Genomic DNA, 23,532 nt, shown 5'->3' on the forward strand with positions numbered 1-23,532 from the left:
AGTGTTCCTTATTATCTGTGCCATTTTCTCAGTAGAAATATCAACATTTTTGCGCAAAAATGTCTTTAATTTTTTCTAAAAATTTAGTTTTATTCGAAAATTTTCCTATGAACGTAAATTAACTATATTAGATGTTGGCTTAACTAGCATTTTTTTAATCGAAAAATTCACAAATAATTAAAAAATCGGTTAAATTTTATTTCCTCTATTTTGTTGGAAAAGTATTCTTCAATATTTTTTAAGATAGAAAAAAAGAAAGAAAAGAATAAGGGATGCGGTTATCGGTAAATTTCATATGTAATAAATTTTGACAGTTCTTTTTTCTACTATTCTAGAAGGAAATGTTTTGCCTTAAAAGTGATAAACTATATTTTTAATTTTAGGAATAATTGCAAGGAAGCATCAGCTGCGTTATGCACTACAAATACGATATGCTTCGTTACTTAAAAATTAACTTAACTTAATTTAAATGAATTGTTTTGGCATTTAAGGACCTAATGTGCAGTAAACAATTCTATCCTAGGCATATAGCTTTCAAACACAAACAGTATTTGAGAACATTAAAAAATCATGAAAATCTGCAGTCGAACACAAATGCCTTAAAAAGTACAAAATAAATATGTTTAACAACAAATGTAATAAATAGGGTACATAATAAATAAACATACATAAACTAAAAATCGAAGTGATTTCTTTCGGGAGGCTTAATAAATAGCTTATAAGTTATACAGAACTGACACATGGTGACGAATTCTTGCACGATTTAATATTTTTTGACAGCTGGCAGTTTAACTCTCTTTTTCTGACGCACCAAGCATACGTTTATGGCAAAGACGACATTCTGCAGGAGGATGTCTAAGAAATCAGTGGCCAAAAGACTGATACTTACCAGATTTGCTTCTGCTGCAGCTCTCTCCTCTCCTGGGGAAGCTGCTGATAGCTTTCCTACAAGAAGAAAATACACTGTTAAAAAAAAATCCTGAAAATTTTCGGTAAAAGTTACTAGCATCTATGTTGCCAGTAACTTTTACCATAAAATCTTATTTTACTATAAAATTTTACTGTAAAATAAACGAGAGTTAAAAAACGCAACATGCAAGCATCATGTTCGAACCATTGAGAAGAGATAAAATAAAGGGAGTGAAGACTTTCATTAGTGAAGGAAAGAACCCAAGTCACGTGATACATTTTAAAGGAAAGCATTGGAAGAAAACAGGTTTCTTTTGCTAATTTCACGCAAAACGTGCCAACCATTCGTCGTTGTTGAGTCACGTAACTTGAGCTCTTTGTCCAAGCTTTTGCTTGGCCAATGATAGGATTAGCTTCCTCTATTTACTAATTCCTGCTCTAAGGTTCGAACTCGGACCTTCGTATTGGCAGGTGGCTTTGCTGACCACCGTAGCAGTTGGGGCACTTCAAGTGAGGGGAAATACGATGTTATCTGCGTCGCACTGTAAGTCACGTGATGTATCAATCGGTGCTGTAATCGTTTATTTTTTTTCAGTACAAGTTACTGTAATTTTTTTCTGCACTGTAAACACCCCATTTTACAGTAATATCTACCATAAAAAGTTCCTAAATTTTTAACAGTGCACATCAACAAACGTACTGTTTTATAACACTGCAGAACAGATTTGACATTTGTTTCTGTCCTTTGTATGAAACCGTCGGATTCTGTATAATGGGCTGTCCATAACTGATGTAAAGCGCGTTAAATTTTCTGAATGCACCAAGACCTTCCCTATTTGCTCCAAATGCCTGCCAAGCCTCCTCAGTATGCCTTCCGCCTACCAGGTGGGAGATAAATAGAAGAAGACATTATTTTCAACAAATTTTGTCATAAAATGTCACACTTCACCTAACCCTTTCCCTCCCCTTGTCCAGCAGCGTAGCCAGGATTTCGAAAGGGGGTCCAATGAAATTTTCATGTTCTCAAAACTGATATTTGTGTTTTCTTGGTTTTACGAACATGAAAGTTGCGTGTGAAAAGATGGACACCATCCTTTTTAAATTTTTAACTCATTTCGGGAAGGGCCCAGATCCCATGGACCTTCCTCTTGGCTACGCCACTATTCTTGTCACATGTCACGCTGTTTATCATAAATATCTTGTCATAAAAAATATGTGATGTCAGTTCTTGTTTCCCTTTCCTTCTCCCTTGTCATAAATCGTCAAAATTTCACTAGCCCCCCTTCTCCCCTCGAAGCATAACATGATTTGTGGATGACCCCTTAACACCCTATGGATGACGCCTAAAATGTGCTTGATTCATACATGTAAACATAAATGATTCATCATGTTCCGTTTCTGTACAAGACCTACTTTTAATGCTTTTCTCATGGTTGGCATTTGAAGTGCATATTGATTCAAATGCCAACCATGATCTTTTTTTTTCAGCTTCTGGCAGTTTATTTTCTAATTCTTCACCAAGAAAGACTTTTTTTTTCTTTTGTGGATCGCTAAAACCCCCTTATTTTACCTTTGTTTCACTTAAAGTTTTGATTTGGTTTCTCACTCAGATGAGGGAAATCCACTTCTTCCATATACAAAGCTTTTTACAAATATTTTCATTAACACAGTTTGATGTGCTATGGTCGAAGAAATTCCTTTTGTAGGTTCACAAGTGGTTCATGAGGTATATTTTTGGTGCCAGGAATGAACTTTTTTCTTGAAGGCAGCAACAATTTGTCATACGTATTCGCAAAATGTGGATTTTAGGATAAGTGGCATGGGAAAGCAAAACATAAATACAGATTCGGTATTTTCAGCCAAAAAACGTACTATATTCACATATATGTTTATCTTTGTTAACAAAATGAAATGACATTTGAAACACATAAAGAGACATAGGATTTCATTTTGAAGGGCATTTTACATGCGGTGCAACGTAATTTATTTAATACATTTTTTAGTGTTTAGGGTAATATGGGGCACAGTGAAACGGTCAAGATGAATAACGTTCTTCAAAACGAGGGGGGGGGGGGAATTTATTGAGAAATTTACAGTACACAATGAGAAAGCATTATATTTTATAGTAAAGCTTGTATTAAAATGTTATTTTTCATTTTTGGCCGAAGATTTATGACTTCTAATAAAAGCGGAAAATTATCACCATTGCCTCATATATGGGGCATAGATTATGCTTATTAAGGATAATTAAAATATAATAAAAAATGATAATTAAAATATTTTTTCAATGCAATATTTTCGGTTTGAACATTAAAAATAATTTTTTTCAAATGAATGAATGAACTTATAAATGAATAAGCTAGCAAATGAATCAACTAATTAACGAATAAACTGAAAAATGAATAACTAAATTAAGGAAAAAAAATGAATGAAAATGAAAGAATTGGGCAATTAATGAACAAATGACTAGGTGGATGAACAAAAAAATTTAATATAATATTTTACTTTGTCCCACATGCACATTAACTCTGTTCTAAACATTTAAAAGCAAACCATGCCTAATATTAAATAAACTACTACGCGTAACATCAGTAACTTAGTTTTATTACATTAAAAATTTTTTTTAGTGCTCTGTTACATTTTTAGTATCAAATTTTGGATACGGCTTGTATTATCATACACCATCTTCAGTGGTATACATTTTCTGACAGGAATCAATTACATGTTTAATAACGTAATTACAATATTGTCAGATGAGTGGCTCTGAGCCTTTGGGAGCTTATTTCTGAGGTAGGAGTAGGAAGACTTCGACACTCTTTATCGTGTGTATTTTTTGTTACTTAAATTAACATACGAAAAAACAATAAAACAGCTGACAACATTCATCATCTAGCCCCTGGTATTCATTTGAATTTTGACGTCTTGAATTCAAATTTTGTTTTTCACAATCACGAATTGCAATACAACCCTACTCGTTGGGTTTCTTGTTCATACAAGTAGCTCCTATCGCAATCTTAATTGCGAGAAACATAAGTTGAATTCAAGGGGTAAAAATTCAAATTGAAGGGCAGGGGCGGAAATGTGACAAGCCACATGGAGTGACTTTTCGATCAAAATTCTTGTCTCTCATAACTAAAATTGAAATAAACATAACAATGGATTATGTCATTTGGAGAAAAACATACCTGATTTTGGTATTGCTGAATATAGAATGTATAACACCTTTGAAAAATTCTTCAAATATTTTTTATGAGTTGGAAATTGGCCTACTGAAAATTCACATCATGTGGCAAATCACATTCTTACCCCGAGCCCTTCAATTAATCCCAAGGGCTGGGTGTTGTGTTCTGGATGCTGCTTTTGTCTAAAGATGATTGTGTAAAGTCGAAAGAGTGTCGGGGGTAAGTAAATGTCGATTCCGTTAGACATGGACGCCATCGCCCAGGACGAGCGGAGGCCGGTGGAAAGTGCGTAGACCAGGGCACTTTTATGCAGTGCCCTTTTTCAAAAACGAGTTGTAACTGGAGAGCCAACAGTCATAGCAGATTGATGCTGCTCCCTAGAAAATATTCTCACAAGTTGTTGAGCATCAGTCGAGCTTCGTTTTAGCATGCGGATAAAAAAGCCTGTTTTCTACCAAGCCGATTAAATTTTGTGTTGAACGTTTTGAAGCTTACACTGAAAGAATAATTCTTTGCTAAAAACAAATAAACACATACAAAATAGCAGCATTTTACTGTTTGTTTTTAGAATTGTATTTGTATGGGCAGAAAAATTATTTAATTTTTTTGCTCGGTAAAAATAAAACCAAACTTGCCGACGGGGCACGTTTACGCATTTTCATCGGGGCACATTTACGCATTCTTACTGTGTCTTACTACTCTGTCTTACTTCTAAACGGGCCTCGGACGCTTTTTCGCTCTGTACTGTTTCAAACCTTAATATTTTCAGGTTATTTAATTTTAAAAATAACCATTCATTTTAAATTAAGTAAAAGATTCGTATCTTATAGCTTACAACCATAGAGGGATGTCTTCATGCTTATTCAGCTTTAACTTTATATCTATTCAGCCTGTGATACTTTTTCTTTATTTTAAAGATGGTTAGACATTACGTTCAAACAGGACCACGTTTGATGTAAAATAATGAAAAGGCTCATCAATAATCCAAGTACTTTTCTCCGTAAGCCTTCCACGTCATCACATATGGACTACCCCAACTGAGACCATTTGAAAAAGTAGGACCAAAGCTTAGGAACCAGGAAAGGAAAAAAAAGAGGATGTTCACAATCCTAACTGATACTCCGATTAAAGGAGCCCTCAGACAAGAATGGTTAGAAGCTACAAAGAAAAGAAACAAAATGGGCAGAACAAAACAAAAAGGAAAAATTGCTTTAAATTTTACAAGTTTCTATTGAAGCAGAAATCGAAGATATCAAAGAAAAAAAATTAACCTGCGAAATCGAAATCTGCGACGGGGAAAAGTTGGTACACTTTGTAAAAAAGGAAATTAGTGAACGATTATAATTACGAAGTAGAGAATTGCGCTTGCATCTATTGTTTGAAAGCACACAACCAATCGAAAAAAGGACAAGACAGTATTCAACGTCTTAGATATCAAAACGCAGTCCCATGACAAGTATGTGAAAAGAAATACTTAATTTTTGTTATAGTTTTGCCTGTAAAATAATCTTCAATTAATTATTTGTGATTTTCTTATTTTTAAAGTGTTTTAAGATACATAAAATGTTTAAATTTGGTTAAATATCTATTTCACTTACTATTTGGTATCAGTTTTAATATGCGTGAACGTGCCCCACTCGATGTGTAAACTTGCCCCTGTTCGACGCAACCGACTTGGATTGAAAAACACTTTTTTTACGGTTAAAAACACAAGCTGAGCAACAACTGAATATGCAAATTTTCACTTCATTAACTGCTTCATAAAACCACAATGTCTAAAATTTCCTAGGTTCAAACATAAAAATTAGGAAATTCACTGCAAAAAATCCTCGTAAATGTGCTCCGGTCTACCTTACAGGGATTCTCAAACTGAGTGCCGTGGGAAGAGGTAAGGGGTGCCGCGAAGTGTCCGTGGTATCAATTGTATATGTAAGGTGAGTGCGCCAAATACTGTAAAACTTGACCAGGAAGGAAATCCTCCATTTTTTGATGCAGTATAACAAAAAATCACTAGATGCTCCCTCATCGTCATCAAAAAGCGCAGTTGCACTTTTTGCAGTTCCACGAGAAACCAGACATCTTGTCATGCACGTGACATTTCTATAAATCATTTCAAAACGTGTAATAAACATTTTTTCCCTATGAAATCATGCATATATGCATGATTTCCTAGACATTTTTTTTTTTTGTTTATTAAAATTTTTAAATACCAATTTTGAAATTGAGAATAGAGCTGTCACGTAAAGGACCCAATTCTCGTTTTTTCTGGAATTTTCCCACTGTGTTTTTATTTTCTTTGAAACTTAAACTAAAAAATTATTTGTAGGAAATGAAAAGATATATATTCATAAAATTATTTTAAAATTTTAATGTGGTACATTTAAAAAAAAAATAATAAAGTATATTTAAAAATATTACATTTATAGATACTGCACCGAGGATATTTTACTGGAATCAAGTTATCTTAACTGATATCCAAAAGTGTATCCTGCGTGTGACAGGTAAATTTCATTTAAAGAATAACAACTTATAAATAAAGTTATTATTATTATTATTCTTTATAATGAATTAAATTTTATTTGCATGTATTGTTTATTTTCATTTTATTTTATTATTACTATTATTTATTCATTTTATTTTTTTACTTTATAAACCACACAATTAAAGCATTTTCACCATCTCAGCTATTTTTTAGCTCTTAGCCCTCAATGATTTGCATTTATACAAAAATGTAAAGAAACTTTTGATCCAATCTCTCCCACCTGTAAAGATAGAATCACCCTTTACTTACTTAAAACTTATTGCCTTATATTAAACCTTTACTTAACTGAAACTTATTAGTGGATGCTTCAGACACCCACTAATAAATTTCTGGGAGCTTTCTATGCTGCGACATCACCTAACATCAAACTTATTCTTAAACCACAGCTTAACCCCATTTTACATCAGGTTAGCAATAGCTATCCAGACGTTTAATGTTATTTGTAAATTATTGGATTTCTACGATTGTATTTCACTCGTGTTTTTCCCTCTTTATCCCCTTCCCTGACATTGAAGCATGACAGTGCAGCAGCTTTGTCAGGATGATCGATCAAATACAAAAGTCCTAAAATTAGATCATTGAAGCGCTCCTTCTCTTAAATAAGTCGAGTTCCAGAAAACCACGGATTCGCTCTGTTTAGCGGCTAAACGGTTTTGGTGATGTTTTCATAAATTGCCATTCTTTTCCCCATCCGTTGACCTGTTGTTACTTTTGTTTTTCCTCATTTGCGCAGATTCGGAGTCGGCGAACTCGTTGGTTCGGTATCATTCTCTCTCTGTCTCTCCACTCGTTTCTTCACACTGTCATTATTATTGTTATTATTTTCTAGACTTTTGAACCTTGTTGAATCAATCGAAGTATCATTCATACGAATCTGAATTATACTAATTATTCCGAATGAAGTATTATCTGAAGCGCAACGGGCGTTCAAGCTAGCGTGTAAAATTTTTATTTTTTCTTTTCTTTTACTATCATTTAATTCTCTGCATTTGTTTCGGCTATCTAGATAACTATTTTTTTCCCTCTTTCTTTTTACTGGAAAACAATTATGACCCTTTTAATAGCGTTTGTTGTACCTCTCTTGTTGGTGAGTTGGCAAAACTTTTTAATCGTTACCAAAATCAAAAAAGAATACCAGTACAGTAAACCCTCATTAATCGGGACCTTTTTAAACAGAACTTTGCTTAATCCGGACAACCATTTAGATGTACATATTATAAAAATAAAGGTGAACTAGCGTTGTGTACAGTAGTTCTTATATGTATTTTGGCTCAATTTATAGTTTTTTTTTTTTATCCGTATTTTTATTTAATTGGACCACATGGATCCCCTATTAGTCCGTACTAATGAGGCTCTACTGTCCTTATAAAGTCTATTTTGTTAATACAGTTAATAACTTAATTTCAAGACTGATCCTAAGCAAGCATATATTTGGATTTTCGGCTTTTGAAATTTTTCTCAAACAATGCAGGTTTTCGAGGTTTTTCGTGATTTAAGTCATCAGTTCAAAAACTGTTTTAAAAGACTTTTTTCACTATACAGTTATTTCTTTTTAACTGTTTAAGCGGTTGCAATTTACTGCACTGTATTCTTTTTCGTGAATATTCTTACTGTCTTGCCGATTTTCTACTATTTTTGTACTTAACATTCCATCTTGAAATATTTTCTAGCAAATAATGAATTTTTGTTACACCACGTCATCTTAAATTCAACAAAACAAATGCGTTTTAGAGTTGAAAGCTTTAGAAAACAATAATGCTTACCCGCTAGAAGGAGGCAAAACATCCATGCTAACTTCATGATTCTGAAGTTTCTGGTTTAGTTTCTCATGGAATTACTGCAATTAAAAAAAGATATTTGAAACATTATTAGTTAATAAATAAAAGTAAATAAATAATAATTATAAAATAATTAATAAAACAATAAAATGTAAATGTCAAATTAAAAATTACATCATTATTTAAAAATCCTGAAAAACATTTGATAAAATATATCTTTGGTAATTATTCAGCGTTTCCAAGTTAAATTTCTCCATTTACTTGCTTATTTCTTTTTCTGATTTTTCTGATAAGATTTTTTAATTTGCAATTCTATTTTATTACTTTCGAAAGACTGTATTCATGCTTCTACACAGGGGCGTTCACTGAAAAATTGGGTCCCGTCACAAATGATTTTTATGGTCCCCTCCATATTGTTTACCTCTACATCCCTACACATATTTCACCTCTCATTTTGAAAATCTCGCCCCCCCCCCCTTCAGGTTCGGACCCTGGCCAACAGACGCCCCTTCTCTCTCCCCCACCCCCACCCTGTGCACGTCCCTGCTTCTACACTATTGTATGAGCATTAGTTTTTACAACTCACGCTCTTTCAGCCTACGTTTTTCTTTAAGTAAGCTTACTTGTGACTCTTTTGTTATCAGTCAACCAAAAGAATTTCAGAAATGGCTAAAAAATTAATTAAAAAAAAAATTAATAGGTGGCGATCAAAAGAGCATATTGAGACAATTTTTGACACAAACATTTTTTGCCGTCGTGCCCCGTTATCGAGATATAGTTATAAAATCTGCCCAAATTTTGATAAAAGTATCAAATTTAAATTCTTGGTTAGAAATTGAAAGTACCACGTGGTTTCAACGTTCACACGTGGCAGGACATCCATCTGGGAGGCATGTGAAAGATATCTTCCATTACTCATCGAAACTCGATAAAGGCGACTTTTCTTCGAATTTTGGCAGACTTCAAGACTTCATATTTCGACGACGAGGACACGAGGGCAAATAATTTATGCGTCCAGAAACATGTTTTACTATGCTCTTTTAATTGCTACTATTTTTTTTTTCATTATTACACTTAGATTTCAGCCAATGTGTCATTAAGTGATTTTTTTCCAATGACTAATGGTATGACTAATCCTGATATGAGGCGTTTGTATCGAGTTTATATCGAAACCTAATTTTAAAATTTGGATTTGATTAAATTTATTATAATTTTTAATCAGTCAAATTTTTTAAAATCTTACAGGAGAGACAAAACATATTTCGTGCCTTTCCCATTTAATTTTTCCGAATTCTTTTAATTCCTTTGAATAACATTTGGCGTGTGACTTTATTTTTGTTTTATTTTTTAAATTAGCATTATTGTTCAATTATTTACCCATAAAAATAATTGGGATTGAGCTGGTTTTGAAGAAAATCACCTTTTTTTTTTAATTTTTAATTTTCTATTCATGTGGTATCCCAATTTCATTCCATCTACAAGCGGCTAGCCTGTACAGTCAAAAATGCTAGTTTATTAAACAATTTAATACAATAAAGTTGTAGATGTTACTCGTACGTTTTTTTTTTTTCAGTTGCCATATGGCAGAAGCATGGATTGAGCTAGTTTTAAAATAAAACGAATTTTTCGGAAGCGGTTTTCGGATTCGTTCTGTTGTGTGGCGTAACAATATCGTCCAGAAAGTATAAAATTAGGAAGAAAAACACTTTTGAAAATTCATGGATTGAGTTGGTTTTGAAATAAAAGGGGGGATTTTTTTGGTAGCGGTTTTCAGCCTAGTTGAGAAAAATTCGTTCCAAATCGCTTTGTGGCATGGTAGTGTCGACAGTATCAAATTAGAAAGGAAAAACACTTTTGAAAATTCATTTACTGAGCTGGTTTAGGAATAAAACCAGCTAGAAATATTGTTATGCTTGTATATTGTTATTCTTGATGCTTATCCTGTTAATACGAATTTTGCATGTTTTCCAGAACTCAATTTCTGAAAAATAAGAAAAATGTCTCCAAGTATGTGACATTGTATTTAATCGTAGTTTTCGATTCGTAACATTGAACAAAACAACTTTCCACATGTGTTAGCTTCGAGGGTTGGGCTCCATTGTGTCAAAGAAAATGATAGTTTTCGCCGTGTGGAGCGGGGAGGGGGGAGAATAAATACAATAATTTTAGGGTTGTTTCAACCTTTTTTGTATTCCCACATTGTAAAACTAGTATTCGATGTTTTTTCGGTTCATCATTTTATCGAAGTTCCATGAAATCACTTTCTTTTACTCCACTAAATTTTTGAGAATACATATTCCAGACTAGAATAAATGCATTAAATTATTATCCAGCAAAAATTCCGCTCCTTCCCCCTTTTTAAACTAAAATGATATTACAGCACTATTTGGAATGATTTTCGCGCTTCATTTCCAAACTCGTAGTAACAATAATAATACTACTATAAATAAAATTTAAAACAAAAAGTAACATAAAAAAATCATGAGAACGTAAGGTTGAAAATTCTGAACAAAAAAAAGTCAGATTCCCGGAAAGGATTAAAAAATACTGTTGATTTCAATTCGTTGGCATTAAACAAAATAAGTAAAAATGAGGGAAAAAATTATCTTCACGGAAATAAGCTTTGCCATTTTGAAGTTACATTATCTTTGATAGAACTACCTGCAACACTTCATGTACGAAAAATGTTTTATTTATTTATTTATTTATTAATTAATTATAGTAACAACGTTCAAGTAAACACGTTCGGACGTTCAAAAAAAGCGCATTCCAATAACATAATATACAAAACATCCCCTTATAAATATCACCTATAGGTGATCACAATCCTTATTTTACTTTAAAATGGAAAAATGCCGAAATTATAAAATGTTCCGTAAGCATCTTACTTTCTCTCTCTTTGATTCGTTTTCCTACAACCTCGTAAATTTCTGTAAAGAGGTTTTTGTTATACGTCGAGAACCATTATCAGAAGCCTGAAACCTGTTTCTTCCCTTCGTTAACATGTTTAACCGGGTATCATATATGAGCTTCATTTTTTGATTTATAGTCTGAGAAAATACAATTTCTTTGAGGAGTTAAAATACTATTGAAAATATTTAGAATTATTTTTAAAATATCATCAAAACATTTTTTTACCCAGTTACAACCAAAAATTTTTTAAACGAAATTGGAATGTAATACCGTTTTATAGACGAATCAATATTTACAAACGAAATGACCGCTAAAAAGTAACTTGCTGAGGCAATCGAAATAAAAAACATTTGCTTTAATAATTGAAAATTTTCCAAAAAATATATTTTCGAAACTTCTGTACGTATACAATAAGTCATACATGAATTTAAAGAGAAATGTACTAAGTTTTCGTTTTTAATTACAAATGTTTAGTGTGTGAGCCATGTGCTTTAGATTACATCTAATTTGTAGTCAAATTCATACCGCACGCCGTGTGATTACTCTTCTTCGATTCCGTTAAAGGAAATGTTTATGAACCACCGATGCAGAAAACACTACAAGAACACCAAGGATGCATTTATGCAGCATTACAAAAGTACGAACCTTTTACAGAGAGATACTACAACATTTTAAAGCATTACGAACCATTTGATAGAGTGATGCTACAAAATGTGTGGAATAGATTGGATTACAGATTCGCTGCTTGATTATCACAACGTGGAAACGTAGTAGAAAGATGCGGCAAAGTGCATCATTTGTGACGTCATAAAGACCACGCCTTGTTTGAAAAATCGGACATTTAAAAAAATTAATTAAAAAAAAACTGTTCGGAAAATGAAAGTATTTTCTAGTTCCATGTTATTTTTTTCTTGCTCATTCTATCCATTTCAATGACTAAAACTAAAAGTAGTACTTTTGACTGAAGTAAACCACCCCATTTGGCGCTTACATCCCTTAGCTTCTCACTCCCTCATTTGTTACTGAAAAAAAAAAAAAAAAAACTTGGCGCATTTCTCTTTACATTCATGTATCACTTGATTGTAGTAAGTGCAGAGTTTTCTAAAATACTATTTTTTTGAAATTAGGTCCACCATTTCTGCTCGCTCGGCACAATTTAATAACTAACAGAATAAAATTTCAGTATTTTTTAAATTCGAAATCCTATTAAAAATGATACATGTGTGCATAATTAAACTCATAAACTAATCCATCAAAAAAGGAAGGTAAAACAGTCAATATTACGGAAGAAAATTTTTTGTAACGGAACCGAATTAATTGTGAATTCTTTTCCTCGCAAAACTATGCCCATCAGTGAGAATTTATACCATTTCCTTTTTCCGGATAAAGCATAATTAAGAGCAATCCTTTTTAATCTTTTGATCTTTTTGCGAATCGACGAAATTAGAAATTTCCTGATGTTTAAAACTCGCTGGTAAGTAGGACTCCATTTTATGCGGTTGTTTTCCAAATTTAAAAATAGTTTCTTAGAGGAAAGATATTCCACTGTAATTTACATTCCATTGCTCTCAAAGAATATAAAAAATAGGGGGAAATAACTAGAAAGTGCTAAGCAAACCATTGATTAAACTATGTCTGATGGGAGAAGAAAGCTTTGAAAGAAAAAAAAAAAAATGCAAAGCTAGTGAAAGCCGATTGAAAGAAGTAGAAAAAAAGAGACAGACAAGAAAGCAACCAACCAAACTGCATTGTTGATTGCCACCATAAACAGGAAAGTAAAACAGGGACATCTAAGTTTAACGGTTCAATGGATTTCTTCGGCTGAGTTTTCTATTTTGTTTACGTTCCTCACTCTACCCTCTATAAATAAAAATGGGTGCAAGGGAAAGACACTGTCCGCTGTTCTAATTTAAGAAGCAATAATATAACTCTTAACCGCTGTCTTGTTCATTGCTTGGATGGTTTTAAAGCTTTGCAAACGATAATCTTCTACACAATTAGGAGCAAATGCAATTATTTTTTATGGATGAAAATTTTAGCTTCAGTTATCGAGAGTTATCAATTAAGTATCATCAAAATATATAAAATGTGAGACACTGAAGGGTTTGATTTAAATATTGAAATCCCTTTGAACTATTGCTATTTTGAACACCGTTTGATTACTTATATCTAATGAATTTCCGACTTTAACGCTCATGTGATTTCTTCGGTGTGAATTTAAAGATTGAGATTCAAGTAGATATTTTTGTCTATGAAATACAGTTTTAAAAATGTATTTTAAAATAGTCTTGAGCGAAACGTATTTCTAAGCGGGGTTTTGCAAAAATATCCTCATATATATAATAGCCAATGATCGAGTAACGCTCCTGATGTCATCAACAGTGAGACTCGCACCACGGTAGGATAATTTGATAATATTTTTGGTAATGTTTAAAATGAGGGGAAAGGCTCTATTGTGACAAGACTAAACTGGATCCGGTCACTTAACTGTTTTACTGATAAGACTGTCATTTCAGGGGAATGAAAAAACGAAAAAGTGGTCAACAATGAATGCTATCTACTGGAGTTTAGGGTTAATCCACTGGAGTTAGGGTTAAAATTTCAGCGATCAAAATATCACTAAATGGGCAACTGCTTCGTTCAAATGTAGAAGCAATTTTTACCCGTCATATTTTCTAGTGTTGTAAAATGATGAGTAATAGAATTTCAGGAATATTGGTCTGATTTTTTACGTGTGCTACATGCAATTTTGAAGGTTTTTGTGAAACATAAAATGAATTTATTTTTTTCGAGTCAAAAAATTTATTTATATTTTTTTTTTAAGGAAATGGGTACTTATGTTCACGGGCGTTGGAATCAATGTTTCCGAAATACATATTTTTTCTCAATGAGTTGTTAGGGTCTTTTTTTATGAATTCTTAGAAACTTTCTCCCACTTATAAAGAGTTGTGAATATGGTGAATAACTTTAAGAAACTTGTTGTTTTTGTACTTATCTGAGATCTAAAATTGCTGCAGCAAAAGCTTAATGGAACGCGCAAACAAAACGAAAATATAACGGTGCTTTAAAGTGAGCAGAGAAGCATTTTAAGTGCTTGCACCCCTAGTTCATGGCCAGTCGATGCAAAAAAATTTGTTTCATAAAAGTTCATATAAATGTAGCTGCAATTTGTATGTCAGTTCTACCGGGATTGCGCGAAATATCGTCGAACTGAAACCGGAATCGGCATTTCATTTTCGTTGCCAATTGACAATAAAACACACAACTTGACAAAAGCTTCACCTAACCTTCAGCGGCAGAGTAAGTGTAATAAATTAAAAGAAAAAAAAATTCAAAGTAATTGCTTTAGGGTGGTTTTTGATCAGTTGAAATATTTAACAGTAACGCTTTTGGATGAAACTTTAAACTTTTACCCCCCCCCCCCCCAAAAAAAAAGAAGACAAGCATGATATAAAGCGACAAAGCAACAAGGGTAAAATAAAATAAAACAACGTACATATGTTTCAGGAAACTGCATGCACGTGTTTTGTATTGAAAAATGGATTTCTTGTAACCCCGAAATACGTGTATGCAGTTTCTTGTACCCATTTACGTTGTTTTATTTTCTTTCACTTTTCAAGCACAAGGATTCAATTCTTACATCACTGAGTTCTTGAGTATAATTTTAGTTTTTTGTTCTTAAAAGAAAAGGGGGGAAAAGTTATTCAGATCCGCAAAGGGTTTTGTTTCTAATGATTATTGGCGTGAAAAATGTTACTTTATTTCTTAATTGTTTCACATTACAATTTTTTCCCCTTTGTTTAGCAACGATTAAAAAGTGAAAAACAACTTGATTTTATAAATTAGACGATTGCAATGCGCTACTTTCTTTCAGTTTCAGAAATTAAATACTTTCAGTATCTGAACTAGAGTGGACTTAATACAGGTACAAAGCACCCATAACTTGCACTGGTAAAATTAAATTTTTCGGTACATTACTGCTAAAATTAAGTATCTTTGTAAAATATTGTTCCTATTTAATGCGTTTTTAATTTACCCAGTTTTAAAGTTTTAAACTGCGAGGATTTTCCTTTCTTTTTTCCTTATTTCTTTAACTTCTCTTTTTGTTTCTTTTTGTAGCTTAGTTCCAAGCTTTGTGATTCATTGCACATGTATTTTCATCTATTGAAAAAAATATGCTGGGTTTTAAAACTTAGGCAAAAATAAGGAAGGAAGGGGAAAAGAAAAGAAAAGAAAAAAAAAAAAAAACACACACACACAATAGTTAGCTTTTATTGAAACATGACCGAAGAGTTCTAGAGAATAACTTTGATACGTATAAAATAGTTAATCATTTTCTATTTATGTAAAAAACGTAACGTACATTATTTTGAATTATTTGCTTTAACCATTATACAAGAATGTTTGAAATATTTTGGAGCTTAAATCAAATGAGAGAGAGAGAGAGAAAGCTAGATAATGTTACAAATCATTCTCACTTCTAAATTTGTACCTAAAGAGTTTCCGTCACGGTACAAAAATTTACTTTCGCTCTTTTGCACAACTTTGGAAATGAGGATCCCATTAAAGTAATATCATAAGCGATTAAGGCCAAATTAAAAGAAAAAAAAAATAATAGAGTAGCCCGAGTTTTGAATGAGCACATCTGCAGGGAATATACAATTCGTAATTTTAAAAAAAAGTTTCAAAACTTTTCTCTTAGATAAATTGGCAACAGAAAGTTCTTTCTATACGAATTCCAAAAAGGAAAATGGAAAAGTTTTTGTTTGTTCCATAGGTTACACATGTTGACTTGCTGAATGCTGCAACACTTTTCATCGCTTTTTGTCCCCCCCCCCCCCAAGTTAAAACTAAATTACAAAAGCCCCCCATCCCCCCCTTTTTTTAAATATGTAACACACAAAATAAAAATGTGGTTAGTGTCATTCATCAAGAGATTCGAAATTTCTGGAAAGTGTAATTCTGTGCTTAGCTGCTCATTTGCTGGTCACACGAAGGCCGCTGGGTGACTATCTTGGATTAGTTTCTCTAATTAGTCGACGTCTTGGTAAATAATTTGGTAACAACTCCCAGGAAATATACTCCTACTTTTATGGATATAATTTGTTTTGGCAAATTTTTCTGTTTCAAAACGAGCGTATGACTTACATGTGAAGGCGACTGAAACATGATTATAAACAGTACTTTTTTTTAAAAATATATCCAACCTATACCATGCTGTACCTGTCATATCAACACCTGCGTCTGTGTTTTGTATCATTTTTTTTATTGTGAAGTTTTAGTAAGATACAAAACTTGATTTCATTTCAAATGTTTTTGCAAGTTATAAATTTTTTCATTGATCCATATCTTTTTATTGTAATATAACAATCTTGTAAGTATTTCCATAGCGTTAAATTTTACCGTTAAATTACTGAACGCATGCCCATCTGCACAACTAAGGATTAAAAAATGTTACCCAAGTTCCAGCTCGATGTGTATAGTTAGTGTATAAAACGGTAGACTTTCAACATATTGGACATTGCATTAATGATGTATTTACGTAAGAATCAAAGAACGTAAGAATTAAAGATGCAGTGTGCGTTTCTCTATGCTTGAGTTTTTTTTTTTTTTTTAATTTTAATGAAGGTGGTTCAAAGAGAAAAATAGCAAAAGCATTACATTACTCAAAATTGGCAGTTTTTAAATATATTTCCGAAAAAGAGAAAACCCTCACAGCTTTAAACCTTAAAATGCATAGCATCTGGAAGACCATCAAAAAAAAACGCTGCTAAGGCATAGTTTTCGCAACTCAATTTTTCCCGACATTAACAGCATTTCTTCCCATCATTAAATGCTTTTTAACTCACCCGTTGTTTTAAATCTAAATTCTCATTCTCTTTAGGGGACTTTAATTAACATGTTCTGTATAAAATATTTGAAAACAAGAAGGTAGTTTAGTTATTATAAACATATCGATGTTTTTTAAACATTTATTTATTTATTTTTTTACTATAGAAACAGGTAGTTCATGCCGTCATATCAATTACATTTTCCTATTAATCGGTTAAAATATGCTAACCGATCGAGTTGATTTATCAATTCGATATTTAATAACGCTTTGAAATCTACAGTTGCAGATGCGCATGCGCTCTTAAACGATTCGGTAAAATTTAACTTTGTCGACATTTTCAAGAATGTTATATCACGATAAAAACTATGGATTGATGCACATACATATTGAAAAACTTACAAGGTATGAACTCGAGTTTGTTATTTACTTAAATTTTACGAGCAGAAATGCATAAAATTCGATTAATTAGATCGATCAACGTAGCTCTGATCGATCGGAGCTACGTTATATGTTTTAAAACTTTTTAAAAATATTTCTGTCTACGATTTTCTAAATGAATTACATTTTTACTTCTACGATAAAAATGTTATTTTGAAAAAGAGCTGATTTTTCTAATTTGTTTGATTAGCTTCTAGTTCAATGAAATAATCACTTGAATTAAATTTTTCTCAAGAGAAAAAAAAGTAAACAATATTGAAATGAAAAATTAAAAGCTTGCTGATGTTTCCCAGTAGTCCTTTAAGCTTTGTCATCATCGCTGTTATTATTTTATATAAATTTAATAATACAGTTCTAACCAATATTTAAATTTTATTTTATTTTACGTTACATTTTAATGGGAAAGAAGATAAACCCTAAACGTTGAGGGCATATTTTACCTTTCAAATATTTTATTTTTGTACTGTTACACGTTTTTTTTTTATATTGAAAGGTTTAACTTTTTTGCATTAACTTACCTAGAATTACATTCCAAAAACTTCTGATTCATTGGTGGTAATGAACAAAGACTGTTCAACTAAAACAAACAGCTGATTCAATCTAACAAAAAGTTTCTTTATATTAAAAAGTCAGCAAGCATCAAGATTATTATTATTATTATTATTTTGATAAAAATAATGAAGAAAATATGAATTATTAGGCATCGTATTATTCTTGATAAAATCAGAAATGTAAGAGTTTTTGTGTACGAGTCAATATTTTCGTTTACCGTCCAAGTTCGCAGGTTAAAATTATTTGTAAATTTTGTTAACATTAAAAATAATAATGCGAAAAAACAAGTATTGCATTTTATTTATGTATTTATTATTTTTGCGTTTTGGTTTTAATAAAGTTTGTTAGAATAGAATAGTATTAAGTGTTACAGCTACACAAATGTAAAAATGAGGTTTTTTCTTCAACTCTTCAATACCTTTTAGAAGAGTTGAAAAACAGCAAACATTTCAAAATTTAAAAATCTATTTTTCATTCATATTTTAAACTTTCGCTCCAGTAGTATTCAAAAAACTACGTTCTGGTTGTGGAACAAACTACACAAAAATACGCTACGATTGTTCTGAGAATGACTTGGAAGATTATTAACTCGAAAGTGAAAATAAATTGCTTTCTTGTTGTCGGTATTCTTTTTTTTTTTTTAAGAGTGAATTTTTTTTATGAGAGTGAAATTTCTTCGTGCAACGGAAGAAATGAGATCGAAGTTCTTTGGGAGGAGGGGGGGGGGGGTTATTAATCGAGAAGATAGATGACTCTTCTATGAGAACAGCGCCATGACGGGAAAAGCAGGAAATGTAGGCATTTTAGAATACTCCTAAATTTGAAACATAGGTCAAATATCAGTTGCGAAGTTAAAAAAAAAACATTTAGTTTAGTTCTCTATAAATACTATACTAAATATTTAAATGAAGGTTCATGTTTTAAAATCTTTTTCTTATCACCTTAAGTTAATTTTTATGTTGAATTTTTTTTTTATATCTATTTTGATACTCTTCTCAGATATTGTTATTACAATTCATTTTACAGGGTTCCAGTCACCAATAAAGAACTTCTTTTGGTTAAAATTGTAGGTATTAATTTTATACATGTTATACTATAATTTTAAATTAGGAAATATAGACGCTTAAATTGTTCGTCTCGTCAATTTGAGAAGAAATTTTAATTTTTTTTTATCAAGGCAGTTACATATAATTTCATCAAGACAATATTTCTATCACGGAAGCAAAATTTTAAGTTTAATCTATCAAAGTACTTTTGAAAAATCTTAGTACGATTGTAAGTACTGGTTATATTTTTCTAAACATGTTACTTCATATTATCCCTGAACTTTTCCTCGGGCTGAAGCTCTGATTAAAAACTAATTGCATGGTGCTTTAAGCTGCGCGCACAACTTCTTTCGGATGTTGAACTTAAGTTCTTAACTAAAATTTCACTTAAAAAATAGTTAATTTAAGAGGCATCATTTTTAACACGCGTATATGAGCTCAGGATTTTTTTTTTCATTTTTGGATAAAATAAGGAAAGCCTGGAAAACACTTTATTTCGGTTAACTGTATAAATTTTACTTTTTTTTACTACAATAAAACCTCTCCTAACGAACACCCCCTCAAACGTAGACACCCCTCTTATGCGGAAAATTTTTAATTCCCCGATTCCAAAGCAAATAACATTATTAAACCCTTGTCCTGCGGACACCCCTCTATTGCGAACAAAAAAAAAATGTCCCGTTAGTGTCCGCATTATTTAAAAAATTTTAAATCTTATCAAGACGTATCTCTGTTAGATAGGCGTACTTTCAATAATTTCAGGAACATTTAATTTTCAGTAACAAAAAAAAAAAAAAAAAAAAAAATTCAAAGCTGTCATTTTTAAAATTAATTTTACAGTAGTTCTATCGCAAAAACAAGAATGTTTAGAGAGCCGTTAGTCTTTTAAACTTCGCATTTTAAAATACATCAAAGCTCAATGATGCGGTTCTTTTATCATAGTGACTTGGGATTGATTTCTGTGTTCTGTAAATACCTTAAGAATAATAATATCAACAAAAATTTACATCATAAAAACGCTTTTCTTCTTCTTCTTCTTCTTCTTCTTCTTCTTTTTTTTTTTTTTTTTTATGTTTCTCACTTGTGTATATGCAACTGTGAATTGAAGAATGCAAAATTGAAGAATGTGAACATTCACTGATGATTCACTGGAAAAATTCGGCTTTTCGCCAATGTCTTTGGTATGTGAATGTTGATATTCACCGGCAAGTGTCGGCAGTCACCAGGTTTTGGTCGTTCACAGTAACATGTATACAGATGCAGAACAGACGCCATAATTACTGTTTGAATCCAAGATGAAGGAAAAACTACTTCTAATATCGATACATTCGTAATAGCAGTGGCTTTAATTTTCTCAACGTATCAAAACAATTTTAGCGCATTTCTACACAAGAGTCATATATGGAAGGCAACTGATTTTCTGGAAGCTATCAGACTTATGGCAAAAAAACAAAATAAGCTTGCTGTTTTAACCATGAACATTTGGAAAAATAATATTCCTTGCTATGTAAAAATATATACTCGTTATTTTCTGTAGTAGTTCTGTTTAATTTTTCTCTTAATGAAACATATTTTTTAGTCACATTTGTAACCTTATATAAGGCTCTACGCGTAATTATTGATGTATTTTTCGTTTCTTTCTCTTTCCATCCAACAAGTGGATGTACGTAGTTTTGAACGGTTCAAAACTTAGTGGTTACCGTTTTTAAATGTATTCTCGTTGTACCCTCTTAACTCTTGGAAATGAAAGTGATATTTTTACTTTTTCTTTTAAATCATATTTTAATTTTTTTAAGGGAACTTTTCTCGCATTTATGTTTTGTAGTTGAATTTAACATATGATTAACAATTTTTGTTAAGCGATAGAACGAACTGACGAAAGTTTGTTTTGCAGTTTATAATATTCTTTTTGCTTTAGTGACTTTCATTATTAATTAGGTTATTACTTTAGTGACATAATCAAAATATTCGTTTTTTTTTTAAGAACGATTTTTTCCTCAAGATTCATTACATTAGTCACGTCAAATAGCTAAAATACTTCTTAACATATGCATAACAATTTAAAATTGTTATGTATATTAAAAATACTGAGCTAAGTTTTTAGACATGAAATATTATTTTTTCTTAGTTGTTTTGAATACAATATTCCGTTACGATAGTTTCTATTTTATTTTTTATTTATTGAACACATTTAGTTGTCTATCTTCTTCTTTTTTACTTTACTTTTCTTTTGTTGAAATTAGCCACGATTGATTAAAAACTGGTTCTATGAAAATGCACTAAAGTTTCTGACTAATTTTAAATGTGTCAACCTTTTATATTATTTACCTAGAGATTTAAGTAATTTATCCGATTTGAAATGTTTAAAATGTTATACATAATTTCAGTCAAAATTCATAATGTTCAAGTTTTGTTTAATATTGATTTAAAAATATAAATGCACTCGGGTTTTTTATAAACTTTAAAATCCAATTATTTAGTATAGCAAAGAAAGTGTCTTAGGTAGTTAAAAAAATAGTACAAACCTGTTTTGCTTATAAGGAATAATTTGCAGTTGCAAAAACGCATTTGAAACTACTCACAGCCGGGAAAATTTTCAAACGCTGATAGCGGCTGTTTTTATCCGAAATATTAATATTTAAATGTTTAAACTGCGCAGAAATTTTCACTGAAAACAATAAAACATTTAACTAATGAATGATTTGAACATTTATTTTCACTTTCCATCTAAATACGTTATTATAAAACAAAAAGTTTTCGTGTTTATATTATGAACTGTGCGTATGTCATAAATACTGCTATAAGATTCGCTAAAATATTACTATTTCGCAAATACAAGTAAAGTTTTTTACATATAGCATCAAACACTAAACAAAAAAAATCAGAAATCAAGAACGCAAAACGCGTTAGTAAAAGCTCGATTGCTTTCCATGGGTGCGTTTTTTCTCCCACTAAAACAGAAACCGAAACTAACTCACGCGCGCGTTTTTAGAAGTATCGGACTGCTTGTGCGGGAAATCGCTGATCGTTGAACACTAACTTTCGATTCACGTACAGTTTTTTTTTTTTTTGTGCAATTTGAGTTAATGTTTTAGTAGGAAGTAGTAGAAATAAAACAAATACAACTCTGAATCAGCAACAGGGTGGGAAAATACTAATAAAGACTTTGAATAAATGTTTTCTAAGAAGATATTTTTTCAAAACAAAATTGTACATTTACTTTTAACTTTAAAGCTTTTGTACTACGATTGCTTTTATGTTTACGTAAATGTAATTGAACTTCGGGAAGGAGCGCGTATCAAGTTGCATAACTTCAGTACCACTATGAAATTTAAAAAATCACATTTTTAATACTAATATTCATATAAAAGCTAATTTTTTTTTTGTTGTAAAAATATCTACTTTTTACACTAAACGTATAATTTCTTTGACCACTTTCCCTCTTTTTTTTCATATGTTGCAGCCACATGATGTGGAGTTAAATTTTTCCACCAATAAGCGCAATGTGAAAAATATTTTATACCAACCTGTTTAAATCCTTGGCCGGCCGCAGGCTCAGCCTTTATATAGAAGGTGGTACGGACCGGAAAAAAAGAAAAATGTAAATAGTAAGTCCAAGCAGAGGCGAAACACGTTGCACTCAAAAAAACAGAGAAGTCAACCAAAAGCTACGGATGTTAGAACAGAACTGAACTCGCAAACTAAAACTAACGCTGCTTTATATCGAAAGGGGGGGGAAAAGCTATTCTCTGGAACCCCTTCCCGCCAACCAAAAATAGGCTTACCTGTTGACGTCACTCGGCAAAGGGGGGGGAATGCAACAGGTCGTTCACTCAACAGCAGACGATGAACGGGGGAAGAGGGGGCGGAGCAGGCTCTTACTAGCCTACTTTGAACTGGTCCTCCGTATTTTGTGTTCGAGTGTGGTTGGCCCGAAGCTAGAAAAGATTTCTGCGAGTAGCATGTGATCGCCCATGCAAATCCTTCCTACTTCTTCCTTTACATACTTCGGTCTCAGTTTTCGCTCGATGCATCTAACAGGAGAGAGGGAGAGAAAGACCTAGTTCTCCTTTCTTCTAGCTGATTTTTTTTATTGATTTTTTTTAATTCCGAAACTTCTTTTTTATTGTTATTGCTGCTTTTTCTTTCTTCTTCAGCTAAACTAAAAATACCTAACGGAATCGGGTCAGCTTTGATGATTGGACAGTGTGAGGTGTGACCGTTCAAGCGTTTTAGTTTACTCTTTCCAACAACATCTCTGCTTGGAATTTTTTTTTTCTCTCTTTCTCTCATTCGAAAATTACAATAAAGTTAATAAGAATAATGGAACGTCAACAAT

At 31.8% G+C, this 23,532-nt stretch overlaps 1 protein-coding gene across 1 annotated transcript in view; it reads right to left on the reverse strand.

Moving 5' to 3' along the window:
• LOC129217276 (RNA-binding protein 33-like) overlaps positions 1-22,848 on the reverse strand; it is a 31,511-nt gene extending 8,663 nt beyond the window's left edge. The window contains exons 1-3 of the mRNA XM_054851546.1: positions 22,721-22,848; positions 8,397-8,470; positions 890-945 (exon numbers count right to left, since the gene is read on the reverse strand). Coding sequence (XP_054707521.1) covers positions 890-945; positions 8,397-8,433 — 93 coding nt within the window. The 5' untranslated portion in view covers positions 8,434-8,470; positions 22,721-22,848. The remainder of the gene's footprint in view (positions 1-889; positions 946-8,396; positions 8,471-22,720) is intronic.
• Positions 22,849-23,532: the final 684 nt, after the last annotated feature.

The sequence above is a fragment of the Uloborus diversus genome, chromosome 2, assembly GCF_026930045.1.
Source record: "Uloborus diversus isolate 005 chromosome 2, Udiv.v.3.1, whole genome shotgun sequence".
NCBI classification, from domain to species: Eukaryota; Metazoa; Arthropoda; class Arachnida; order Araneae; family Uloboridae; genus Uloborus; species Uloborus diversus.